The sequence below is a fragment of the Pelophylax lessonae genome, assembly GCF_965119305.1.
Source record: "Pelophylax lessonae genome assembly, chromosome: 3".
NCBI lineage: Eukaryota > Metazoa > Chordata > Amphibia > Anura > Ranidae > Pelophylax > Pelophylax lessonae.
Window position 1 is genome coordinate 544,454,938 of NC_138770.1, and position 24,859 is coordinate 544,479,796.

The following is a 24,859-nucleotide window of genomic DNA, read 5'->3' on the forward strand; positions in this document are numbered from 1 at the left end:
TGTAAATTAATGAAAGATGCTGGATAGCCAAAATCATAGATCTTGGTGAGGTACAGGGTTAAACTGACAACCTTCATTAAACCTCTTCACTGCAGCTCCTCTGAGAGCTCTGGGAGAACCTCCAAATTACAACACCTAAAACAAAAGCAGAGGGTGCCGATTCAAGTGTAGTATAAAATTCTTCGAATAAACAGCCAAATGGGCACTCACATGATGAAATAACCCAAGCCTATCTGCCACAACATTCCATGAAGCATGTCTGATTATCCAGATCTTGCACACTGCACTGCAGTGTATGCTAGGGGGAGGTTAGGCTGCAGTGAGACACAGGAGCCTCTGAGCTTACTTAGACCTGACTGAAGATAGCTGGGGAATCCCAAGAGACACATGGACTGCAGAAGTGGGTGGACATGGCAGAAGGCATGTGATCACGTTTCAAAGCCCATAGCTTAAACACCCCCCCCCCCCTCCATGCCCACTCACTCATCCACTCCATGATATCTTTGAGATTGCCCAGTTGTCTTCCGTCTCCTCTTAATGTACTCGGAAGGTTCTGTATCCCACTGCGGCCTGACTTTCCTTTAGCATATAGTGCTGTGCAGTGTGTAAGATCTAGATGACAAGACAGGCTTCCTGGAATGTTGTGGCTGATAGGCTTGTGTTACTACTTCATCATGTAATGGCGCTTTTCCACTGCATGGAACCGAACGGTTCGGCTCGCTTTTGTGCTTTTCCACTGCTGGTACCGCATGGTACGGTGTAGGAACGGTTCTGTATGGCGGTGCTTTTCCACTGCATGGAACCAAACGGTACGGCTCTCAAAAACAGTACCTACTCAATTGTGGTTCCAAGAGGGTACCATACCCGGTACCATATCCCACAATCCTTTGCATGCAGTCTCTACTAGCCACTGATTGGTCTGAGAATCCCACCACCCCGTTGTTATCCCACCCACTTAACTTTAGTACTACTTTAGTGTAAAAGCAAACCATACCGTACCAAACCGTTCCAACACCGTACCATGCGGTACCAGCAGTGGAAAAGCAAACCGGGCCGAGTAGAGCCGAGCCGGTACTTGCAGTGGAAAAGTGCCATTAGTGCTCATTTGGTGGTTTTTTTATTTGGCTGTTTTTTTATTTGAAGAAATAAATACATTTTAATCCACGCTCTCTGCTTTTGCTTTATCTTTAAAGTCCAGCTCCTCCCATGGATGCAATGAAGCACTGAGCATAGCCACCCAGAGACGGAAAATGTGCTATTTGCAAAATTGCCATTTGATCATAAAAAAAAGAAAACTAACGCAGCCACCACATTTAAGGACTAGGTAAATCCAAAATGTTAAAATCTTGTATTTAGATTTAGATGCACTCTAAATTAGTCTGGTGCTTTTGCGGTTCCAGGGAATTTCTCCAGCTCTGCTGAAGCTGTCAAACAAGCTGATGTCTTACTAATACTTTACTAAAAGATTAAAAGAGAAGTTCACAGGTAAAAAAAATATGCATTTATTTTTGAGCCTGTAAAGCATTGCACCAGTGACCAGCAGATGGCTGGCGCCATTCAGGTCTCCTGCAAATGTCAGTTCATCTGTGTGCCCATACGGGCAAGCAGATACACTGACAGGAAGAATCCAACTACCACGGCGCACCACAGCGCTGTGGTAGCTCATTGAGAACTCCAAACTAACATCAGCAAAGGATGTTGGTACTTGTAGTTCCAGACTTGTATAAAGTATTCAAAATTTCTACTTGAGTAAAAGTACAAGTGCTTGCAGAAAAAGTTACTTAAGTAGAAGTACTAAAGTATTCAACATTTTTTTTTACTTAAGTATTGCAAGTAGTTTTTTCAAAAAATTTGCTACTTAAGTACTAAAAGTAAAAAGTACCAGTAGTTTTGAAAAAAAAATTCTACTCAAGTACTGAAAGTAGAAGTACAAGTACTGTGTTATGTAGTTATTAAAGAAAGAAGTTAAAAGTTTGAACATCATATTATTTTTTATTATTTCAAATGATTTATTCAAATGATTAACCTAAAGGACAATCACAATTCCTTAGGCTGTAACTTTTTGTAAACAAAAAACAGATAAAGTATGGTCCCTCCCTTCCCCTTTTAAAGCATCCACCTTTTAAAGCCAGGGGTGGTCTCCTTCCTGAGCTTCCTCACACTCACAGCCAGGCAGATCACTTGAAGTTGAAGAGCCAGGGGTGGAAGGAGGTGTTTTTGGTTCGTCCATCTTTTCAGCTGATCAAAAGGCAGAACAGGAGCATGCGCAGTCGTCTTAATCACGGTTTGATTTGCTCACTTGATGATGATGTGCCAGGCCAGCTTCATCAAACCTACAACGCTTAAAGTGAAAAATGCATCAAAAACTACTAACAAAGTGGCTGTGCTAAAAATGCTAATAAAGTGCCTGCAATTTTATATATATATATATATTCTTCTTGTATTCAAAATCATCGCCCACAGTATCAAAAATAAAGTGACATGTCTGTGCTAAATGCAGTGCAAATTATTCCCACAATGTAAATTTAATTCATATAAAATATATATGACAATACCACAATAAAATAAGTTGTGATTGTGAATAAGTTAGATCAGGTGCAAGTTTAAGTGTGTAAACTAAACTTTATAACGAAAAGTCCATAACTGAATTCCAGTGTGCAATCTAAGAAGTGCTTGTCACTTGCTGTCAGATGCTTCCACCTTTCTTCTGTGATCTGCTCAAGTAAAGTGGTGGACTGGATAGCCTCTCTCTGCCTCTCACCTTAGTAGCACTGGCACTGCACTGGTTCAAAAAGCTGTCTATATTATTTTCATTATAAGAACTTGTCAGAACATGCTTCCACCACCTGTCCTTCACACTAGTAGTGCTCATTTGCTTTGCTCAAGTCAAGGCACAGCCGCACAGGCAGAGGCAGGCCGCAGGAAGCACAGGCACCACCAACACAACACTTATGGTCCATGGATGGTCGGATAATCATCATAGCCGTCAGTCTCACTCTTCTTGGTTCAAAAAAGCCACCCATGACCCGTGTGTATATAATATATTAATATTTTATATTGATTATTTGATTCTCAAATGGCACATTTGCCATGGCAAGGATTAGGCCCTCTCCACGGTCCACCTCACTCACCTCATAGAGAAGAAGATGAGATAACGAAGAAAATGCTCCGAGTCCCGCCGCCCGTGTCACAACTCCTCTCAGTAAGGGCCCTAAGGGGTGGAGTCTGAGTGACACACAACACGTCTAGAGGCAGAGACCTCGAGCGGGAAGACGGCAGCATGGCTCCTCCAGTGCGGTCTTAACTTGATGATCATGACAGTGATTCCGCGGGCCGCGGCACGAGCGAGGCTGTGGGATTGATTGAATTGAGTTGTGCTGCCTACTGCTACACGCTACCTACTACTACTAAATTGTGAGTCAGTATATTTTATTTCATTTTTATATATAAAAGCGGTATTGTTGAGCACTACTAGCCACTAGATCTCCTGGCTGTCACTTTGTCACATGTTGGGGAATCACAGCGGCTCAGCTCCAGAAGTGGCGGGTGTCCCCGTCATCCTGCCAGGGCCGCCAAGAAGTTCATCACCTAATCTTAAGTTATTAATATCTTATGAGGAGAGGACCTATGAGATTGAGAATTGAAATAATTAAATATATATATGGCTTTTTGAACCAGTGCCAGTGCCACAGTGCCACCCAGACGCTATCCACCAGTGCCACCACCATTAAGTGTGTTGGTCGGTCACTCGAGCACTGAAGGAGGTGGAAGCATCTGACAAGTGAAGTGACACTTTAGATTTGCACACTGGATTTCATTTATTGACTTTTCGTTATAGATAGGTTTACACACTTCAACTTGTTGCACGCACCTGACCTAACTTATTTCATAACTTATTTTATTGTGATTTATTGTCATATTTTATATGAATTGAATTTACTGTTACATTGTGGGAATAATTATTTTCACTGCATTTAGGCTTTAGCACATTCATGTCACTTTATTTTTGATACTGTGTGGAGTGTGGGCAGGGCACTGGGGGCAACGATGATATATCGATTGCACAGGCACTTTATTCGCACAGCCAAGTTGTGTTTGTTAGTAGTTTCTTGATGCACTTTAAGCGCCGTAGCACAATTTATTTGTTTGTTTCATATTTTCTTTTTATTGGAAAGATTTGGTATAGCAGCTTTTATTATACACAGCATTTATTTTCGTATGCGCTGATTTACAAATGACATTATACACATTTTTTTGAGCTTTATGTAACCTGCCATCTACTGTTCTGGCAGTGGTAATTTTTTTAAAAGTAACGAGTAACTATGCAGCACAAAAAAAAAATACTTGAGTAGAAGTATCAATCATCAAAAAAATGTAGTGAAGTAAAAGTAGAAGTAGGAGAAAAAAATTATACTCTAGGAAAGTACAGATACCGCATTTCGGTACTTAAGTACAGTACTTAAGTAGTTCTACTTCGTTACTATACATCTCTGTGTAGTTCATTCATTTACAGAACTCTGTGAATGAATGACACTGCCATGTGGGCGGAGCCCCACACGGTCCTGCTGATATAAAAAACTGACAGCTAGTACGGGGAACCTCTTCCCTTACTGCTCTAAGGAGGTGGGGGGGAATCGGGCAGTGGTTGTAGCATTGACAACATGTTACATGTTGCACCCTAAAAACAGATGGAACAAGACGTGTTCCCAAAGGTCAACTTATCCTTTAAACTGCAATCCATAGCCTTGCACTAGTAAGTTTTTACTGAGAGATCAAAACCTGGCCCTTCCAAACTCCTCCCCTTTTATTGCGTTTTCTCCTTTTACATAGATTAATTTAGGGGTATAAACTTTAAAATAAGCCAGTTTTCAGCTACCAGATAGCACGGGGAGCAAAACTGTGTAAAACCAGCCTTTTATTTATTTTTTTTTTCTGTGCCATCTGTTCATCCTTTCAGAGGCCAAGCTTTGCTGCATACTGTCATTACAAGGAGTCCCACATATGTGAAATGCTGACATAGTGGATTGCCAGGATTTATTTTCATAGTGCAGTTTGTACAATGTGGCCTAAATGGAATGTATGGTGGATTTGTACTTTATTATGATCAAAACTAAAAATTTAAATTGTCAGGTAAATGATATAATTTTACATGGTAGAGATCCTGTTCAATAATGAAACCCTTTTGAGCAAAGTGCATACAATTTTTAATAGGAGATTGAATACATTATTGCTAGCTGCATCCGTTGCAGAGAACTGGTCTCTGTCTATTGGGAAACCAAGACTTTTTGGAGTGTCTATCTTCTGGATCCCCCAAAGCTCTTACTGGTTCCTCTTCCGTACCTCCATGTTACTCTTTCCTTCAGTGGGGAGAGCTGTGGGGGATCCAGGAGAATGACATCCCCGGAAAGTGTCAGTTTGCCAGCAGTCTTTGGAGGACCAACTCTTTGTAAAGTAGCAACGTTGACATGGGTGGGGGGGGGGGGGGTAGTCTCTTTAAAGCTTACAGAATGTGGTGGATTGCTTTACAGAGGGTGGCAAAAGGAGGTTTGCATGTGTTCGGGTAGCGATACAGCCGTGTGTTTTTTGTGTGTTTTTTGTGTGTTTTTTGTGTGTTTTTTGTGTGTTTTTTGTGTGTTTTTTGTGTGTTTTTTGTGTGTTTTTTGTGTGTTTTTTGTGTGTTTTTTGTGTGTTTTTTGTGTTTTTTGTGTGTTTTTTGTGTGTTTTTTGTGTGTTTTTTGTGTGTTTTTTGTGTGTTTTGTGTGTGTGTGTGTTTGTTTTTTTTTTTTTTTTTTTTTGTTGGTGAATGGCAATTTTGCATTGCAGGAACTCGCCACTGCCACAAGATAATTGTTTGGCTCCTAGTAGTGGCGTGTCCCTATCCACCTCAAGGGGAGATTTTGGCAGGTGCTGCCTGTCGAACTCTGCATGTAGCAATAAAATTGGTGCATTGCCATGGAAAGCATCACAGCAGCAGCAATGTGTATGCACCCAAGCGGCACCATGTCTGTGGTGGTAAAATGTGGATCAACTGCTTGTTTTTTGCCACCTCTGTGAAAGGAGCCAGAGGGGTCTCATTAAAGGGATACAATGTAGACTTATACCTAGCTACCAGGTGGAGCTGTAGTCTATTATTCGCTTTACTAAAAGCTTTCAGTTTTCTCCTATGCTGAAAGAAGTATATTGTCGCAGCAGTATCTTCAAAATGGCGAAATCCAGGGTTTACAACATGCAAAGTATATATCAGCCTTTCCCAACCTTTTCAACACAGAGGAACCCTTGAAATAAATTTCTGGTCTCGGGGAACCCCTGCTAAAAATGTAAAAATCTACAACTCATGATACATTAGTGTGACAGTCAGTGGGAAGAATTCTCCTTACTCTTGTCGTCATTGGGAAGAATTACCCCCTTACAGACAGCTAAAAGGAACAATGGTGTCATTGGAAACTTCTCTGAGAAGCCGATCTTGCCCATTACGCAACTAACACCTAACAACCTCAAGAGGAACCCTGGTTGATAAACCCTGATATATATGTTTATTTTTAATTCTCTTCACCGTTTTATTTGTGGATCTATCTAGATGGTGTTTTATTAAACATTTTATCATTTTGATCCTCTTTTAAACAGACTACTTTCCCTAGTGCACCACCAGGATTCATCACTAACTTTCAGCTGTTTAACCGCACATATCACCTCTATTCACACAGGTGAGTTCTGATCAACATCTTTACTAAAGTTAATTTAGAATATTGTAAAGAAAAGTAAAACTAGTTTATTTCTAGTGCAGGTTACAGCATTAAAAGATAATTTGACTGGCTGATTTAGTAAAGAGAAACTGGTTTTATATTCTCTGCTATATTACATATGGTCATAACCAGGGCTGAGACTAGGGAAGGGTAGGGGCGGCATATGCACCACATCTAGATGGGCATCACCTGCACTGGGACCCGCTGCTCTAAAGGGTGCCACTGCTACCTGATCAAGTGTAATGGACAGGCAGTGCCCCCTGCATAGTTTGCCAAATACCAGAGAAACTAAATAGAATAAGGTAGACCGCACATGAGCACTAGCGCTGAATCACTTCGCTCCTCCTTCCCGGCCGTCCTATAGAAAAGCATTCTAGAGTGACGCTACATAGCAAGAGTAGCTGAAGCATCACTCTGTAATGCTTTTCTATAGGACGGCTGGGCAGGAGGAGCGAAGTGATTCAGCGCTAATGGGCATGTGCGATCTCCCTCATTCTATTTGATTCTTCAGTATCTGGCAAACTAAGCAGCAGGAACTGCCTGTACATTACACTTGATCGGGTGGCAGTGGCACCCTAGAGCTGAGGCACCCGGTGCGAGCAGCAGCCCCGGCGGAGTGCTGTGAGGTCTACGTCCTAGGCCTGCCCAGCGCCCAAACAACCCATGTGTTTTCTAAATGAAGCATCCAAGCTACCATAGAAGTTTACATGGGAGAGCCTGCCTGGAACTGTGTGCATGACAAAGGATTGGGGGGACTGGAGGAGGAAATGGTGGCGCAGAGAAAGCCCTGGGCTGGGAGGTGGCGCAGAGAAAGCCCTGGGCTGGGAGGTGGCGCAGAGGTTGTGCAAGGTGCAGAGGAGACCCCTGCCCTTTTTTTTGGGGGGGGGGGGGGTGCTAGATGTGCTAGCTACGCCACTGGTCACACCCACAAATTGATATCGGTAGATGCAACTTCTCCACCTAGTTCTGAATTCCTTACAATATGAAGCTTGTTTTTCGTTGGATGTCAACATTAGATCCAGGGCCAGACGGGCATACCAGTATAGCGGGAGATTTCACGGTAGGCTGCCTGCCTTAGGGGTGCTTTAGTGCTGCCAACCGCCCGCCCGTAAACAGTATAGCAGTGGGCCGTTCCCGAAGCCTTCCGGGCCCGGGAAAGCTCGGCCGAGTGGGCGCATGCACAGCGAAGTAATGGCGCATCCTGGCGCCATTTTTCAATGTGAGGCACGGGGTGTCTCAGCGCAGGGACGGCACCTCGTCACATCAGCAGGTAAGACCTGACCACTCCATTGCCTCTGACCACCACCTGCACCATGTCCGCAGACTCTGACCAGACCACCCCCTGCACCATGTCCTCAGCCGCTGACTCTCCTGCATAGGGTTGCCACCTCATCCCTTTAAACCAGGACACACAATTACACAGGTTCTGTGGCTGATTCAGGTGGTATTTAAACTAACTTGGTGCCTTATGTATTTGTTTCGTATGTGTCTTGGAGTAAAGGGATGAGGTGGCAACCCTACTCCTGCAGCCACTGACCACCACCTGCACCATGTCTGCAGCCTCTTGATATCTCTTGTCTTTTATCTTGCCCTGTATGTATGTACTTTCTTATCTGTCCCTTTTATGAACAAGAAAATGATGTTCTGCTGTTGGGCTGGTATAACAATGCTATGGGACTGGTATGAAATGATTTCCAGGGCTGTTTTTTTTTTTTCCTAGTCAGGCCCTGATTAGATCCCTGTGGTGTGTGTAGTTATCAGCGAATATTGTCTGTGCTGAAATCAGTACCTAAATAACGATTTGTTTTTAAAAATGTATAAATGTACGCTGAGTGCTAGGGGAAATCTGAGATCATGAATATTTAGAGTAACCATATTGACTAATGTAAAGTCTGCTTGAGCCAATTGTTTTTACTTTTTTATGGGTTGTCACTTTTTTTTTTTTTTTTTTTTTTTTTTTTTTTTTATAAATGATTAAGGACATCTATAAATATAATTGGACTACTTGGATCACTTGAGAGTTAGTAATGTGAACTGCAGATTGAAAAGTAATGTTTCCATTTATACATGTTACAGCTACTTGGGACTTGGCTTGATGTCGGCCAGACTGGAAATCATGGGAGGAAAAGAAGGAATACCCTGTAAGTATTAGATTTTTGTATAAAGACTTGGGGATTGCAAAGTCAGACTATAACCTGTGCCATTTTGCTTAATGAGTTCAAGTCCCAAGGATAGGTCACCCTTGGCTTCATGTTTTAGGTTCTTTCTCACCACTACTACTTTGGTGACAGTCCTGCTCACATGGAGACTGATACATATTTGACAGGAGATGGGTATGGCACTGATATCTTAAAGCGGAACTAAACTCCCCCAATAAACTAAATTTCTTCCAGCAATGCAGAGTTTACATCCCTCACTGGCTGCGGACATCTTCTCTGTAGGTGCTGGGTACTTGGCCTCTTGCTTTTGCAAGCCGGGGATGATGATGTGCACAAGGGAGACAGTAGTTTCAGCACAGCCCGACTGTGCCAGGAATGCACATTGACCTATGCACAGCTCGGTGTACATTCAATAGAAAACTGCAGGCAGGTAAGTGCGTATATTGCAGAAGACACAAGCTACGCAAGTCACTTCTGCTATAAAAGAGCTGCCTGCTCAGTTTTCTAAAAGCTAGGTTTATTTCTGCTTTAGATTTTTAGTTTAAAGTCGTTTTTATAAAGGTCATCTCCTGTAACCAGCCATTGTAACTTATAACAATGTTTTACGGATTCCAAATAACAAAAATCACCAAATACCTTACTATTTTAGATCCTCAGGGTGATCCGATGTTGTGTTGCCAGTGGCCTGGAGACTCAGCAGCTCTTGCATTACTGCTGAAAGTGGCACGTGCCGGTTTCCAGGACACGTCCACATTGCTCATGAAAGCCAGATTGAGGCTAGGAGAAGGGATGCGCTAGCAGGGGTACATGCACTGTTTTAGCCCTTCACTGATAATTGGCTATACATCAAATGAGGAAAAGTTTTAAGTGAATGTGTTCTTGAATATCCAATTGACTACAGAGGGCAGAGAGTGGGATTCCCCCCAACGTTTGATGTGGTCTGGCTTGGGACATTGCTGATTTCCTGCACCTATTCTCTGATAAGAAATCCCTGAAGAATGTATATAGTCTTAAAGATGCAACTTTGAGAACAACCATAATGCTGTTGTGACCCGCAATGAAATGGAGTTTGACCCCCTGTTATAAAGAATTAAAACAAAATGCATAATATGAAAGTTTATTCATTATTAAAAAGAAACCAAAGGCAGATTTTAATTTTATCTTGTAACAGAAATATGGCTTACGGACTTAATGTCTGCAGCGACCTGCTCTGCTACCATAATCGATTGGTACCTTGTCTGTAACCTTATTCAGTTCCATAGTGTAAATGTGTAATTTCATGTCTCTGTGCCTTCTGTCCCTCAGTGCAGCCTGGAGAAGAGCTGGTGACTCCCTGTGTGGCACCTGGCTATGTGACAGAATTTGATCATGCTGGAATCAGTTATAAAGTAAAAGGAGAGGAGGGTGGTAAGTGTTGAACCAATGTAATTATTTCAAAGTGTATGATATGGACTATTAGTTTATGGTCTTGCCTCCAGGCCGGGGCGATACTAGCGATAATAGCAAGAGAATTTGGCAGGCTGGTTGTACCCAAGTTGAGCGATCAACTTAGTACGTTCAGCCTGCCCATACATGGCTCGAATGTTGCTGAACCGGCCAAGATTCGAATAATCTATGGCCGGCCTAAGAAGACCGTTCTCAGATTTTATGACTGCAGTGCATGTTGGGAAAATCCTTTTATCTTATTACAAGTTGAAGGTACTTTCATTGTGCCATGATTGTGTTTTTGTTTTTCTTCTGCAGTAACATCTGTATATGACTCTTGCTATGGAAGAGTAGGAGAAATGCTTAAGGGCAAAGTGAATCATGCTAAGGAAGTGGCTGTTCTTTTCTTTTATTCCTTTTCATATTATTTTGATCGTGCTGAAGATGCAGATTTGATAGGTAAGTAAAAGTATTCATCACTGGCATACACTAGTGTCACAAGTAAGAATTTATTCACCAAGGCAACATTGAATTGATCACTATTTATAGTGTATATGGTGACTGTCATAACCTTTGTTTGATGTCTTTTAACTATCCTATTTAATATATTCACCAAAAAATCCTCCATTATTAGCAATTACAGCACTGCAGAACTTCAGCCTTCTAGTTGTCAGTTTATGAAGATATTCAAGGGAACTTCCAACCCATGCTTCATAGCTTTTCCCAGAGGTGCTACTGGCGTTTATGGCATTTTCTCGTAACCTGGTGTGAATCTCTTACAATGATTCTATAGCTTTTAGATCTGTCAATGGTGCCAGTAAGCTTCAGACAGTAAGCCTATTTAAACCAGTCTTTCTATGGTTCCTACAGAGGTTGCAAGGGGTTCCCTAAGCAATGAGCAATTTCTGGCTCCCAGTTAAGTAACAGCTAAAAAGATTGTTTTCAGTAATCTGTAGGGGGAGGGGGTTCCCTTTAATCACAAGTGTATGAGCATTCTTCCCACTGACCATCATGCTAATGTACCACGAGCTGTAGATAAAGTCATTATTAGCAGGGGTTCCCTTAAAATGGATACTTTTTTTTTTTTTTTTTTTTTTTTAAGGGTTCCTCCATGTTAAGAGGTTGAGAGAGGATGGGTTAAACGATTGTATTTTAATTGTAAAGTACAGGACTTGTATTCATAGACCATTAATTGCAGATTACCTTGAGGTATTCATACACGTGTATGAATACTGTGTCCTGTCCTGCACTCTAGGAATTTAGGGACTCCTAATTTTTTTCTTTTTTTTTCTTTTTTTTTGTTCCCACCTTTTTTTCTCTTTTTGGGTGCACATGCAATACACCCTTTACCTGCAACAAATAAACATGGTGTGCCTCAGTTAAAGAGTTTGTTTGTGATGTGCGCCAGAAACTGGAAAATCTCAGATTGCAGAAATGTTTTTCTGGACCCTATGCATATCTCTTTGCATATCTGCTACAATAGAAACAGAAAATAGCAGAAGATCTGCGCTATGTCTTTGGGGGGGGGGGGGGGGGAGGCAGCTTCTCTTGTGTGTCAGGACACAAACTTGCCAAAGGGAGCAGCCATTAGGCAGTTCTGTGTTCACTTCTTAATCATGGGGGGGGTTGTTAGCTCACTATACTGCTCCTTGCACAGTGACAACACACTCGTTTGTGTTGTCAATGTGCAATATGCTCCAAATAAAGAGAAGTACCTGTTTGCTAGGGGCACTGTATGCACAAATTTATATGGCGCGGTGCACCATGTATAGTTTGACTCAGTATGTGGGTCGTTTTTTTTCTTCCCTGATAGGCTTTACGAATAGAAATAGAATACAATAGAAATTATATTACTTAGAAATATATTTTGGAGCATTGTCCTGCTGGATGATGAACTGAAGCTTGGCTGCTGCCAAGCTCCTTTCACTATAACTATTGCCCTGTACACACGTACTGATCGTCGGCCGAAAATATTCAGCCGACGACCGATCGGCCGATTGTATGCTTGTTAGTATGATGCTGCCGACAGCGCATTTTCGGCCGAACAGAATCTGTCGTGCAGGCATTAAAATTTTTGTTGGCCAACACCAGAACGGCCGATTGTTCGCCAGTCAGTACAGATTTTGGCCGACAGACAGCAGATTTGCAAGACTGGGCATGCTCAGAAAAGAAAAAAGACAAGGAAAGTTAACCATCACATGACATCACTTCTGCGGTCGGCTGTTGTTGGCCGACAAAATTAGTGTGCAGTCTTTTGCAGTTTTCAACACACGACAGCCCTGGACAAAAGACGGCCGATCGTTCGGCCGACGATTGGTACGTGTGTACGGGGCTTAAGTAGTAAGCAATCACTCCTGTACAGTCTTGGACTGTAACAAGACTGATTCCTATTGAGCTAGGCTTGGAGAGTTAGTTCAGGTGATTTAGCCCTTTAAATAACACCATTGCCCCAACCCCCCCCCCCCCGTACTGTTCTCACCTCTGTAAGAGATGAGTTGTCAGTTCCGACGCAGAGGTGCGGTGATTGGAAATCCTGTTCTTTGTCCTCCTCCTTTAAGGCTTTCCAGGATGGATCAGAACAATTCTGATTGATCCTCACCCGCACATGACCACTTTGATCACTTGAAATTTTCCTGATCTGTCCTGGAAGCCCTAAGAAGTAAGAAGTGGAAGAAAAGTGGGCATTTGTAAATCCTAGGACCTCTATACAAGCTGCATGAGCACTGACAGCTCATCACCCACACAGGTAAGTACAGTGGGGTGGTGTATGGTGTTCACTTTTTTTTTTTTTTCTGAAAAGGTGAACTTACAATTTTAACTTTTCCTGCATGGCCAGATGTTCAGTATTCTTTTGTCATATGCTGATTTAAGTCCACCCATGTCAAATCTGTATATAATCAGACTCTGTGTAATTTTACAAGCGGTCACAGAGTAAATGGAATTCGTGATGTTTCATGGCACCATCATGTCAAAGCAAAGAGAGGGCATCCATCACTTCCAGTGTCCTAGTAAGCAAATATGGGGTTCCCATTCTTTTTGCTGACCTGACTTGAGATATTTTAATAGGAATCCCACTTCAGTACCAGATTTCACCAGAAGGTGACACTGCAATCAAAATCTGTGACTGCAGATCTCTGTGCTAAGAAAACCCAAAACCTACATAAAGAAGTCATGAATTCACAGAATTTTTACGTCTCCCCCCCCCCCCCCCCCACACTTTGATTTTCTTTGTAACATGACTTTCCTTTTATCCCAGATCCGGAGACTGGCGGCTTTGTAAAGGTTAAAGATTTTGAGATGGCAGCTCAAAAAGGTAAGATGGTTTAAAATCAAAATGGCTCGTGTGTGGCAACAATAGAATCATAGCAGGGGAAAAGAGCAGTTCCTGGGATTTGAACTTTAAATTGTCAGATTATCCAGATTAATGTAATTCTTGTTACTTCTAGTGAAGGAACATGGACTAGTTTCAAAAAGAATATCCAAAGTAGAACCATAGGCAAAACTGTTTTCTCTATCTTTCGACAGATGCAGCTCCATCTCTTCAGAGACCATTGGGTTATGCTCCTCCAATCAGGAATAGGCGCTAGGCAGGAAAAAAAATCTAACCACGCCTATGGGGCTGTCCCTGCAGGCATAACCCCGCACACTCTGCTATCAGCAATCAGTTTTGTTTCTGCCTAGTTTTAGGAATAGGACCTAGCACCCTGCTGGGACTTCGGTCTTAGCTTTTAATATGGAAATTTGTGTTGGTATTTGTTTTATTTTTTTGCACAAGTTAGTTCCTGATGGACCAAGATCCAGAGGAACTACCAGAAACAGCCGGCTGTGGTTTCCCACCGGATAATCTAGATCCCTAAGGTCTTCCAGCCTGGCCAGCGAGCATGAGCAGGTTATAGTCCAGAACTAGGCCTAGCCACAGCAGTGCCCCGACGGATGGGGAGGAGCCTGCCAGTGGACTGTCCTGCTGGGACGTGACAACCTGGAAAGCCCTGAGTCGCAGCTTCCCCCTGGCTGACAGCACCCCCATCCCGGGTGGGAGGTCATCTGTTTCGGTGTGGCGCCCACCTGGTATGGTGAGTAAATTGTCCCCCCAAAACCTCCGACGGGCTCAGGGTGGACGTGGGCCCCTTCCCTGGAATAGTCAGACCCAAGGGGCTTCCTCGGTTTCCCTGGCCTCTCGGAGGACTGGGCCTGTATGCCCCTCAGCACCCCCTTACCTCTAGCAGGTTTTTTACCTTGGGGGGCGGTAATATTGCGGCCTTTGTGGCGCTGCATTGGTGGGGGTGGCTTGTCCTGATGGGGTTCCTGCTTGGGGACCTTCCGATGCCTACTGTTCTGGGACCCCTTTTGGGGGTCCTGGAGACCGCTTGGGGGGGGGGGCGCCATTTTACTGTGGATCATGTCTGTTTGTTCCCATTGTATTGCATGGGCAGCCATTTTCTATTGTTCCCCATTATGAATGCATTGAGTGGCCATTTTCCAGAGGTCCACAAGCTTGACAGGCATGCCGCATGGCTTTTTTAATTAGAGGCAGAGTTTCCTTTTCCTCTTCCTGTGCAGTCAGTGTCACTTTCGTTTTGCATAGCACATGCTGGCAGTCTCCTGAACCGCCTGGTAACTTTTTTTTTTTCTGGGGTACCCTGTAGTTTTTTCCTCCTCCACTCTTAGGTCTATTAGTCAGGGATTGAGGGTCCGCTGTAATAGCGATGGGATCGCGTTTTGGCGGTTGTAACGGAACCTCAACCCACACTGCACTTGTGGTCTTCCGTCAGTATACGGATTCCTCCCAGTCTTGGACATAGATATCAAATCCTAGCCGCCCCCATACAAAGCTAGCCAACAACTTAGCTTGTACTGGAATCTCTTTATTGAACAGCCACACAGAATTTATGCACAGCATGGACCTCCCCCCTCCTGATCAGATTACCGCACACAGGTCAGGTTGTCTGATTACATTATCATATGCAGATGAAATTGTATACAGAAATATAATTAACATATCTAAAGAACAACTAACACAAAAAGTATACTATTACCACTCAGCAACTAACGGAGGACAATGATTCAATCAACCTGAGCCAATTAACTAGCAGATTTTCTGTCCTTGAGCTCCTTCAATACAATACACATTATCTCAATACACAAACAATAGGGAAAGCCTGTCTGACATGGAACAGAAGCCAACGTGATTAGCTCTTTCAATGAACATGTTCAGAATCAATCAGGAATAGTCCTCCCATATTTCTCGAGATATATGGCTGACAAATATTACTGTCCCACTTGAAGCAATCCATTAAGTATCTGTCTTTCACTCCCAGTGACGGTGGGTACTGTCACAGCTGTTTTTAAAGGGACATTGCTCTAATTTTATATCAGTGTAACATGGAGTCCCAGGAAAAATTTTCACCTGCAAGACCCCCTGGGAGCATCTGTGGAACCTGAAATTGCAGTTTTTTTGCAAAATCTGATGTCTAAGGTGAATTTTGTAATTTCAAGTGTTGCCAGCCACAAATGCCCTCTGCCCTCGCCTCCATCGGCGGGGTCCCCAGACTCTGGGGCAGATATGGCCGCCTCAGACATAGCCCACCCGAGGGGTCAGTGTCTTTGCATTCTGACGGTGAAGAGAACCTGTCCTCAGCCGCCGCGCAGGAACACATATTGGTGGAAGCCCTTAGTTTCAGTGCAGGAAACTTTAAAATTGGCTAATGACTCAACAGCGCCGGGTATGCAGGTGTCTTTTGGCTCCCGCATATCCCATAAATCAGGCAAGGTGTTCCCTTGTTGAGAATTGTTTCACAATATTGTGGATAAACAATGGCGGCGCATTAAGCATATGCTTCTAGTGCCTAAGCGTTTTGCGCGCCATTACCCCTTTGCGGAGGCAGTGTCCACCAGGTGGACTGTACCGCCGAAGGTGGATCACCCGGTTTCCAGGTTAAATAAAGCGACACTGGTACCGGTGGAAGAGTCAGACTTTTGCGGACCCAGTGGACAGACGGATGGAGTCTTTGTTCCCCCCATCTCTACATGATAACTGGGTCCATTTTAAAGACTACCTTTTAACATTCTGGTGGCGCAGACAGCTACTGAATGGGTGAAGTTACTTAAAAGTAAATTTGAAGCTGAACGGCTCTCCCCCCCCCTCTGCATTGCTGGAACTACTGGACCAGTTAGCTCAAGCCTTGGTGTTCATGTGTGAAACGTCCCTGAATTCAGCTCTGTTGGTGGCCGGGGCGTCGGCAGTGGGGATTTCTTTTAGACGCACGGTGTGGCTAAAAAGCTGGTCTGCTGACTAGGTCTCCAAAAAGGCCTTGACTGATCTTCCCTTCACAGGGGAGAGGCTGTTTGGATTTTCTTTGGATGAGTTGATCAAAGGTATCACAGTGGGAGGGAGTACTCCTTCCCCAATCCTCTAAGGGTAAGGCGCCACGTCCTAGGCGGGGGCCTTCCTTTACTGCTCATGTCTTTTTCGTGTCCCCGGGTCGCAAGAAAAAGGTAAATCGTTCAGGTCTTCTGGGGGTTCCAAGAAGCCATGGTCGGGAAAATCTGCAGGTTCCAAGAAGCCATGGTCAGGAAAATCTAAGACCGGGCAGTCCGGATCTGCAGACAAGGCCTCATCTGCATGGAGGGGCGCTCTCACCCGCTTTTGGGGTGGGGGGACGTCTTTGTTTCTTTTCAGGACCCTGAACCTCCTTGATTCAGGACAGATGGGTTCACAAATTGATCCGATCAGGGTACAAGATCAAATTCCAGTTTTGACCGTCTGACAGATTATTCCCGTCCAATCTTCACCTTTCTCCAGACCAGTTAAGGGACTTGCGAGGGGGCATTACTCGATTTGCTGTCGCAAGGAGTGATTTGTACCGGTTCCTTCTGAGGAACGTTTTCAGGGGTTTTATTCAAAACCTGTTCACCGTGCCTAGAAAGGAGTGCAAGGTGCATCCAATCCTGGATCTCAAAGCCCTGAACCACTTTGTGCGGGTACAGAAGTTTCGGATGGAATCCATCCGCTCGGTAGTGACGTCACTGCACCAGGGAGACTTCAAGGACGCATCCCTATTTACGCTGGTCACCAGCGGTTTCTTCGCTTTGCAGTAGCAGAGGCGCATTATCAATTTGTGGCATTACCCTTTGGTCTCGCCTCCGCTCCCAGGATGTTTACCAAGGTACTAGCACCAGTGTTGGCCTTGCTGTGCCAACGGGGGATTTGCGGTACTGGGATACCTAGACCATCTCCTGTTGAGAGCGGACTCCCATTCAGCCTTGATGGGCGATCTGGCAATCACGGTCACAACCCTGCAAGAGTTTGGTTGGAACATCAATTTCAAGATATCTGCCCTGATACCTTCCTTGAGACTGGATTATCTGGGCCTGACTCTGGATTCAGCTTTGGCGAGGGCGTTTCCCCCCAGCAGTAAAGCTTTGTCTGAGCCATTGGACTACTTGTCTGCAAGATTGAATCTGAACCGGACAATGCCACGGCTGTGGCTTGCATCAATCACCATGGGGGGCACCAAGAGTGTATTGGCAGCCAAGAAGTGGCTGAGATTCTGGCCTGGGCGGAAAGGTTTGTTCCAGCCCTCTGCTGTGCACATTCCAGGTGTGGAGAACTGGCAGGCGGATTACCTGAGTCAGGTGTTGGATCAAGGGGAGTGGTTCCCTACATCCGGAGGTGTTTAATCTCTTGTGTGTTCGGTGGGGGACACCCGAGGTTTATCTGTTTGCTTCTCGCCTCAACAAGAAGGTTCAGAAGTTTGTAGCCAGGTCTCTGGATCCTCTGGCCGACGCCACAGACGCTCCTTGGGATCGGTACTGACTGATTTATGCCTTCCCTCCTTTGAAACTTCTGCCGAGGCTTCTCCGCAGGATAGAGGTGGAAGGCATTCCGGTCATTCTGTTGGCTCCAGACTGGCCTCGCCGTCTTGGTACGTGGACCTGGTAAGGTTGGTCGACGATGCTCTTTGAAGACTTCCTCTCAGGAAAGATCTGCTGTCTCAAGGCCCGATCTTCATCCTGCTTTACAGTCGCTGGCTTGAACTGCATGGATGTTAGCCAAGTGTTAAGAGCTAGAGAGCTTTCTGACTCTGTGATTCCTATGCTTTTTAAGGCTAGGAAGTCGCCACCCAAGATCTATCATCGTATATGTAAATCGTACATTTCATGGTGTGAATAGTTGAAGGTGCACCCTCGCTTGTTTTCGTTCGCTAGGGTTTTGGCCTTCCTGCAGGAAGGAGTTGAACAGCGGTTGGACTTGGGCACTATCAAAGGCCAAGTGTCAGCTTTGGCTATAGATTTCCAACACCCCTTAGCTACACATGCCTTGATTCATACATTCATACAGGGAGTGCGCCATATGGCGCCTCCGAGATGGTCCCCGCTACCGCCGTGGGATCTCAATTTGGTGTTGTCCTTCAAAAGCCTCCTTTTGAAAACATTCTGGAGATTTCTCTGCTTTCGTTGTCTCAGAAGGTTGCCTTCTTGGTGGCTATCACTTCTGCTCGCAGAGTGTCTGAATTGGCAGCGTTGTCATGCTGCTCACCTTATCTGGTGGTACAGAGATAAAGTGGTACATCGACCTACTCAGTTGTTTGTTCCTAAGGTGGTTTCTGATTTCCATTTGAATGAAGACATTGTGCTGCCTTCATTCTGTCCTAAGCCCAAGCATCCCAAGGAATTTGCTTTGCATTCCTTGGATGTGGTTCGGGCCATTAGTTTACCTGGCGGCTACTGAATCTTTCAGGAAATCTGACTTTGTTCTTACCGAAAGACCTCAAAGGATTGGCTGCGTCTGCTGTGACCATATCCAGGCAGATGGTTGTTCAGGCTTATTCACTGAAGGATCAGGTTCCTCCTTTCCCTGTGAAGGCACATTCTACTAGGACGCTGAGTGCCTCTTGGGCTTTTCGCCATCAGGCGTAGGTGCTGCAAGTTTTCAAGGCGGCAATTTGGTCGTCCGTGCATACATTTACAAAATTCTACAAAGTTGATGTGTTAGCATCTTCAGATGCTTCCTTTGGCTACAAGGTTTTGCAGGCTGCTGTTTGGAGAGAATTTTTTTTTTCTCTGAGGGTGTATGTTTTTTCAAGGTGAGCTCCATGTTACCTGGTTGGCCACGTTTAGCCTTTGGGGAATTATGGCTTCTTTGCGTTTGTCTTCACACCCCTCATGAATATACTGCTTTGGGACATCTCAATGGTCTCTGAAGATATGGAGCTGCGTCTGTCGAACGATAGAGAACTGGATTTTTGTAAGAACTTACCGTAAAATCCTTTTCTTTGAAGTTCGACAGACGCAGCACCCGCCCCTCTACTTCTCAGTGAATGGGTTTTTTTTGTATTCTAAACACTGCTTGCAACTAAACTGCTGATAGCAGGGTGTGTGGGGTTATGCCTGCAGGGACAGCCCCATATGTGTGGTTACTTTTTTCCTGCCTAGTGCCTATTCCTGATTGGAGGAACATAACCCAATGGTCTCTGAAGAGATGGAGCTGCATCTGTCGAACTTCAGAGAGACGGATTTTACGGTAAGTCCAGTTTTTTATTTTTATTTTTTTTTCATATTGGATAGAGAAAGGGAAGGTTGTAACCCGTCAGATTTTTTTCACCATCTTTGTCCCATTGTGGAGATTTCCCTTCTCTTCCTGTCCCATAGCCAAACAGGAAGTGAGTAAATCGCTGCATATTAAGGGAATTCCTTGGGGACCCCCAGGTCACCAGAAATAGTTTCCCCATTGGAAGATTTCCTCTCTATTTTCTGAGGGCAACCCAAAATTTGGGAATTTTCTTTTACTTTCACTTTCAATAATAATGATGAACAGGACAAATGGAGAGGGAGAATCTACCTAACGGGGAAGTTCTAATTCCTCTCCACTCTATCCAAAATTAGAAAAAAAAAATTGCCTTTGGTTATACTTTAATGCTAAATTCTGGGGACAAACATTTACTCTTGCAGTGGATCTCTGTACCCACTTCAAGGGGGTTACTGTTTTGCCTAAGGGATGATGAATAGGTTGATGGATATATTTGCCTTATTTTTGGCCTCCACCTATTCATGCAATTGTCTCCAGAAGCCTCTTCCCTTGCTGCAGGACTGGTTGCAGCTGTCTGTCATCCTATACAATGCAGGACTGGTGGTCCTGAATGGTAAGGGGGATGGCAGAGCAGTGACCGGTTGGGAAGAGGCTTCAAGGGATAAGTCCCATGAAGAGATCTGCAAGAGTGAGGAATATATAAATATACCTTATTTCTCCCCCCAGGGAAAATTAGAAACATTTTTTAAAACAAGGAACAAGGTTTCTCTTAGAGAGAAGATGAACCTAATTTTGGCACAGAACAATCTATCATTGTTCTCCCTGTTTGCCAAGAACAGGGCTGTAAAGTCCTTGCTGGCTCTGTGCAAACACCCCCCCCCCCCCCTCAAACCAGCATGATGGGGTTTAATAGAGCTAGCCAAACAAAATGAGGGATGGTGAGAAATCCTATAGTGTACTCTGCAGGTAAGGTAGGATCTGGCAAGTGTAAATATAATGGGCAGCGTTTGCGGGTAGCTGAGACATGCCTGCAAGGCAGCTTATCCTTCACTGCTATGTAGTGTTACGTAATTTCTCATCTCTCTCTATCTTTCTTTCTTTTAATAGCATGTACAAATATAGAAAAATCGGGGAACCGTCCATTCTTTTGTATGGATTTGTGCTATATTACTCATCTTCTACAAGACTTGGGATTTCCTAAAGAAAAACGGCTAAAGGTAGCTACCATATTAATACTTCTGAAAAAGCTGAGAAAGTTGTGTTTTTTTTTTCTACATTTAGTCTATCTCTAAAGGAAAACTAGAGACTTAACTCTTGTTAGAGGATCTTCACCCTAGGAACAAAGAATTAAGTCATCAGCTACAAATACTGTAGCTGCTGACTTTTTAATAAAAAGACTTACCTGTCCAATGTTCCAGCACTGTTCTCCCTAGACAATCGCGCTTGTACAGTGAATATAAAAAGTCTACACACCCCTGTTAAAGGGTTTCTGTGATGTAAAAAAAAATGGGACAAAGCTAAATCATTTCAGAACTTTTTCCACCTTTAAAAGATTTTTTTTTTTTCCACATGAGTTGTACAGTTTATTGGTCACATTTGGGGGGGGGGGGGGAGAGAGAGTGTGAAAATAAGAAACTAAAATGTGGTTCTAGAAGTGTGCACATACGCACATACTCTAACTGGGGATGTAGCCGTGTTCAGAATTAAGCAGTCACATTCAAACTCATGTTAAATAGGTGTACACACCTGCCATCAATTATAGTGCCTCTGATTAACCCCGAAGAAAGTTCAGCTGTTCTAGTAGGTCTTTCCTGGCATTTTCCTAGTCGCATCCTTCAGCAAAAGTCATGGTCCACAGAGAGCTCCCAAAGCATCAGACGGATCTCCTTGTTCAAAGGTATCAGTCAGGAGAAGGGTACAAAATTTCCAAGGCATTAGATATACCATGGAACACAGTGAAGCCAGTAATCATCAAGTGGAGAAAATATGGTACAACTGTGACATTACCAAGAACTGGCCATCCCTCAAATTGATGAAAAGACTAGAAGAAAACTGGTCAGGGAGCCTGCCAAGAGGCCTACATCAACACTAAAGGAGCTGCAATGAATATCTGGTAAGTACTGGCTGTGTGGAACATGTGATAACAATCTCCCGTATTTTTCATATGTCTGGGCTATATGGTGTAAAGTGGCAAGACGGAAGCCTTTTCTTACAAAGAAAAACATCCAAGCCTGGCTAAATTTTGCAAAACCACATCTGAAGTCTCCCAAAAGCATGTGGGAAAATGTGTTCTGGTCTGATGAAACAAAGTTGAACTTTTTGACCGTAATTCCAAAAGATATGTTTCTCAAAAGGAACACCATACCCACAGTGAAGCATGGTGGTGGCAGCATCATGCTTTGGGGCTGTTTTTCTTCAGCTGGAACAGGGGCCTTAGTCGAGGTAGAGGGAATTATAAACCATTCCAAATACCAGTCAATACTGGCACAAAACCTTCAGGCTTCTGCTAGAAAGCTGAACATGAAGAGGAACTTCATCTTTCAGCATGACAACGACATAAAGCATACATCCAAATCAAAAAAGGAATGACTTCACCAGTAGAAGATTAAAGTTTTGGAATCTTTGGAAAAAAAAAAGGTTTTTGGAATGGCCCAGCCAAAGCCCCGACCTGAATCTGATTGAAAATCTGTGGGGTGATCTGAAGAGGGCTGTGCACAGGAGATGCCCTCGCAATCTGACAAGATTTGCAGTGTTTTTGCAAAGAGTGGCAAATATTGCCAAGTCAAGATGTCCCATGCTGATAGACTCATACTCAAAAAGATTGAGTGCTGTAAAAAATCGAAAGGTGCTTCAACAAAGTACAGTAAAAAATAAATTCCTTTTGACTTGATAAACAAGCGATTGTCTTGATATACAAGTAGCATCATTTCACAACGGAGTATAAAAGCGAAGAGAGGCGCCTCCAAGTGTAGTAATATAGTTACATTTAATGAAGGTACAATATTTAGCAACTCACATGGTTGATTAAAACAGGCACATCTAAGTAAGCAGGCATCTGGGGTAAAGCTGTGCACAGAGACTGTCCTCTGCACCGCCATCGTCGCCCCTTCCGCACTGCGCTCCACGAGCGCTTCAACCCTACAGATCACTCTACTGCAGGGTAGTCTTTCCCGGTCATGATTGCAGACGACAGCGGTGAGATCTGGCGGTGAGGATGGTCTAGGTGGACAGCTTTACCCCAGATGCCTGCATACTTGGATCTGCCTGCAGGGCTGCCATCAAGGGGGGCAGCCCATACACATGTGGATGGACATTTTATGGTTACATTGCTATAATCCTTTTTATATGGACTAAAAACTGAAGGACTTATGAATAAATGGTTGTGGAACGAATCCTCTTGTATCAAAGCAAATTTCCCTATAGGAAATAATGGAAACTCAGAGTGCTTTGGATTATAAGCATGTTTCAAACAAAATGTGCTCGCATTCCAAGGTTTTACTGTATTAGTTTAAGGGTGTGCACACTTATGCAACCATATTTTCATTTTTTTTATTTTTCCTTCCCTCCACCTAAGCTTTCAGTTTGTTGTTCAACTGAGTTGTACAGTTGGTCACAAAGGTGGAAAAAGTTCTGATATGATTTTAGATTTCTCATTTTTTTACATCATAGAAACTTAACATGGGTGTGTAGACTTTTTATATCCACTGTAGATTTCATAAGCAACTTTTTTTTTTTTTTTTTTTTTTTTTTTTTTTCTTCTTCCATGGTTATTCAAAGTTTCTCTCAATTTTTATAAGCAGCAGAAAGACGAAAATATTCCCCATTGCATGAATACCATTTACAATTGCATATGGGTCGGTTTCATTCCTGTTTTTGTATCACTTATTTATTAACAGATGTAAGAAAAATGTATTGGAGGTATTTAGCAGCCTAAAAGGAACAAAATAAGGAAATGTCATTGCTGCTTTTCGCATACATTTTAATTGCAGCCCTGTCAATTTCTAACATGACGAGTTTACTTTTAAAAGGCCACCTAACACATTATTCTTAAAAGGCCACCTAACACATTATTCTATTCTAGTTGTGTTTAGGGTATTTTTAGGGAACCCAGTGAGCAGATCTTTCCCATTTCATGATTACAGTGGGGGCTAAATGACTTGCTATTCAACATAAAGCAACGTGTTGCCTGTTTTGACTTTCCTGTTAATTCTAAAACCTTAATTTCCACAGCTTGTAAAGAAAATAAATGATGTAGAAACCAGCTGGGCCCTAGGAGCAACTTTTTACTACATGAATCGAATGCAGGGTAACGCATAGAATCTTGCAGCAGAGACTGTTAAAAGGACTTTCTGGCACAAACTTGACTTCAGTTCTCTGATGTGGGTTTCAGAGATTTAGCCATAATTTATTTCACATTTTAAATGACTTTTTTAATTTTTTATTTCTTTGATGTTTAAGGTGAAACTCCACCTATAACACTTTTTACATTTATGGTGGAGCTGTGCAGATCCTTGTTCCTTTAATCAGTCTTAATGGGTTTGATTGACACTCGTGGAATATCTCCTCTACAGTTGATGTAGGGGAGATATCCTGGATAGTTGTACGTTTTGGTTTCATTATCTGAAATGCACTCCCTCTATGTATTTCATTTGAATTACCACTGGGTGGGATCTTAACGCTGGTGTCGCCATCCTACTAAGTGATTGTCCATGTTTAATAGGAATTAATTTTTAAGAGGAACCAGTTCAGCTCACAGCCATGGCCCAGCTTTCCGGACCTGGGACATGGACAACTGTAACGACTCAGGCATTGAACTCTACTCCACTGTGTCCTAAAATAAAGATGTATTGGGTGGAATTCTCCCTTATGTTCTTTGGCAGCTCCTTTTTAGAATGTACTGTTTGACAATACTGATCATTGAATAGCCTCAGCTCTTCCTGATTTGAGAACTAAAACAATGTTGCACTGTCAGGAATGAACTGTGAATTCTTCTGGGCTTTTTT

General features: G+C 43.4%; 1 protein-coding gene across 1 annotated transcript in view; it reads left to right on the forward strand.

Annotated features, from left to right (window-relative positions):
* ENTPD6 (ectonucleoside triphosphate diphosphohydrolase 6) overlaps window positions 1-24,271 on the forward strand; it is a 62,543-nt gene extending 38,272 nt beyond the window's left edge. Inside the window, exons 8-14 of the mRNA XM_082252544.1 lie at window positions 6,625-6,704; window positions 8,820-8,884; window positions 10,208-10,309; window positions 10,646-10,786; window positions 13,584-13,640; window positions 20,964-21,073; window positions 24,087-24,271. Of these exons, the coding sequence (XP_082108670.1) occupies window positions 6,625-6,704; window positions 8,820-8,884; window positions 10,208-10,309; window positions 10,646-10,786; window positions 13,584-13,640; window positions 20,964-21,073; window positions 24,087-24,173 (642 nt within the window). The 3' untranslated portion in view covers window positions 24,174-24,271. The remainder of the gene's footprint in view (window positions 1-6,624; window positions 6,705-8,819; window positions 8,885-10,207; window positions 10,310-10,645; window positions 10,787-13,583; window positions 13,641-20,963; window positions 21,074-24,086) is intronic.
* Window positions 24,272-24,859: the final 588 nt, after the last annotated feature.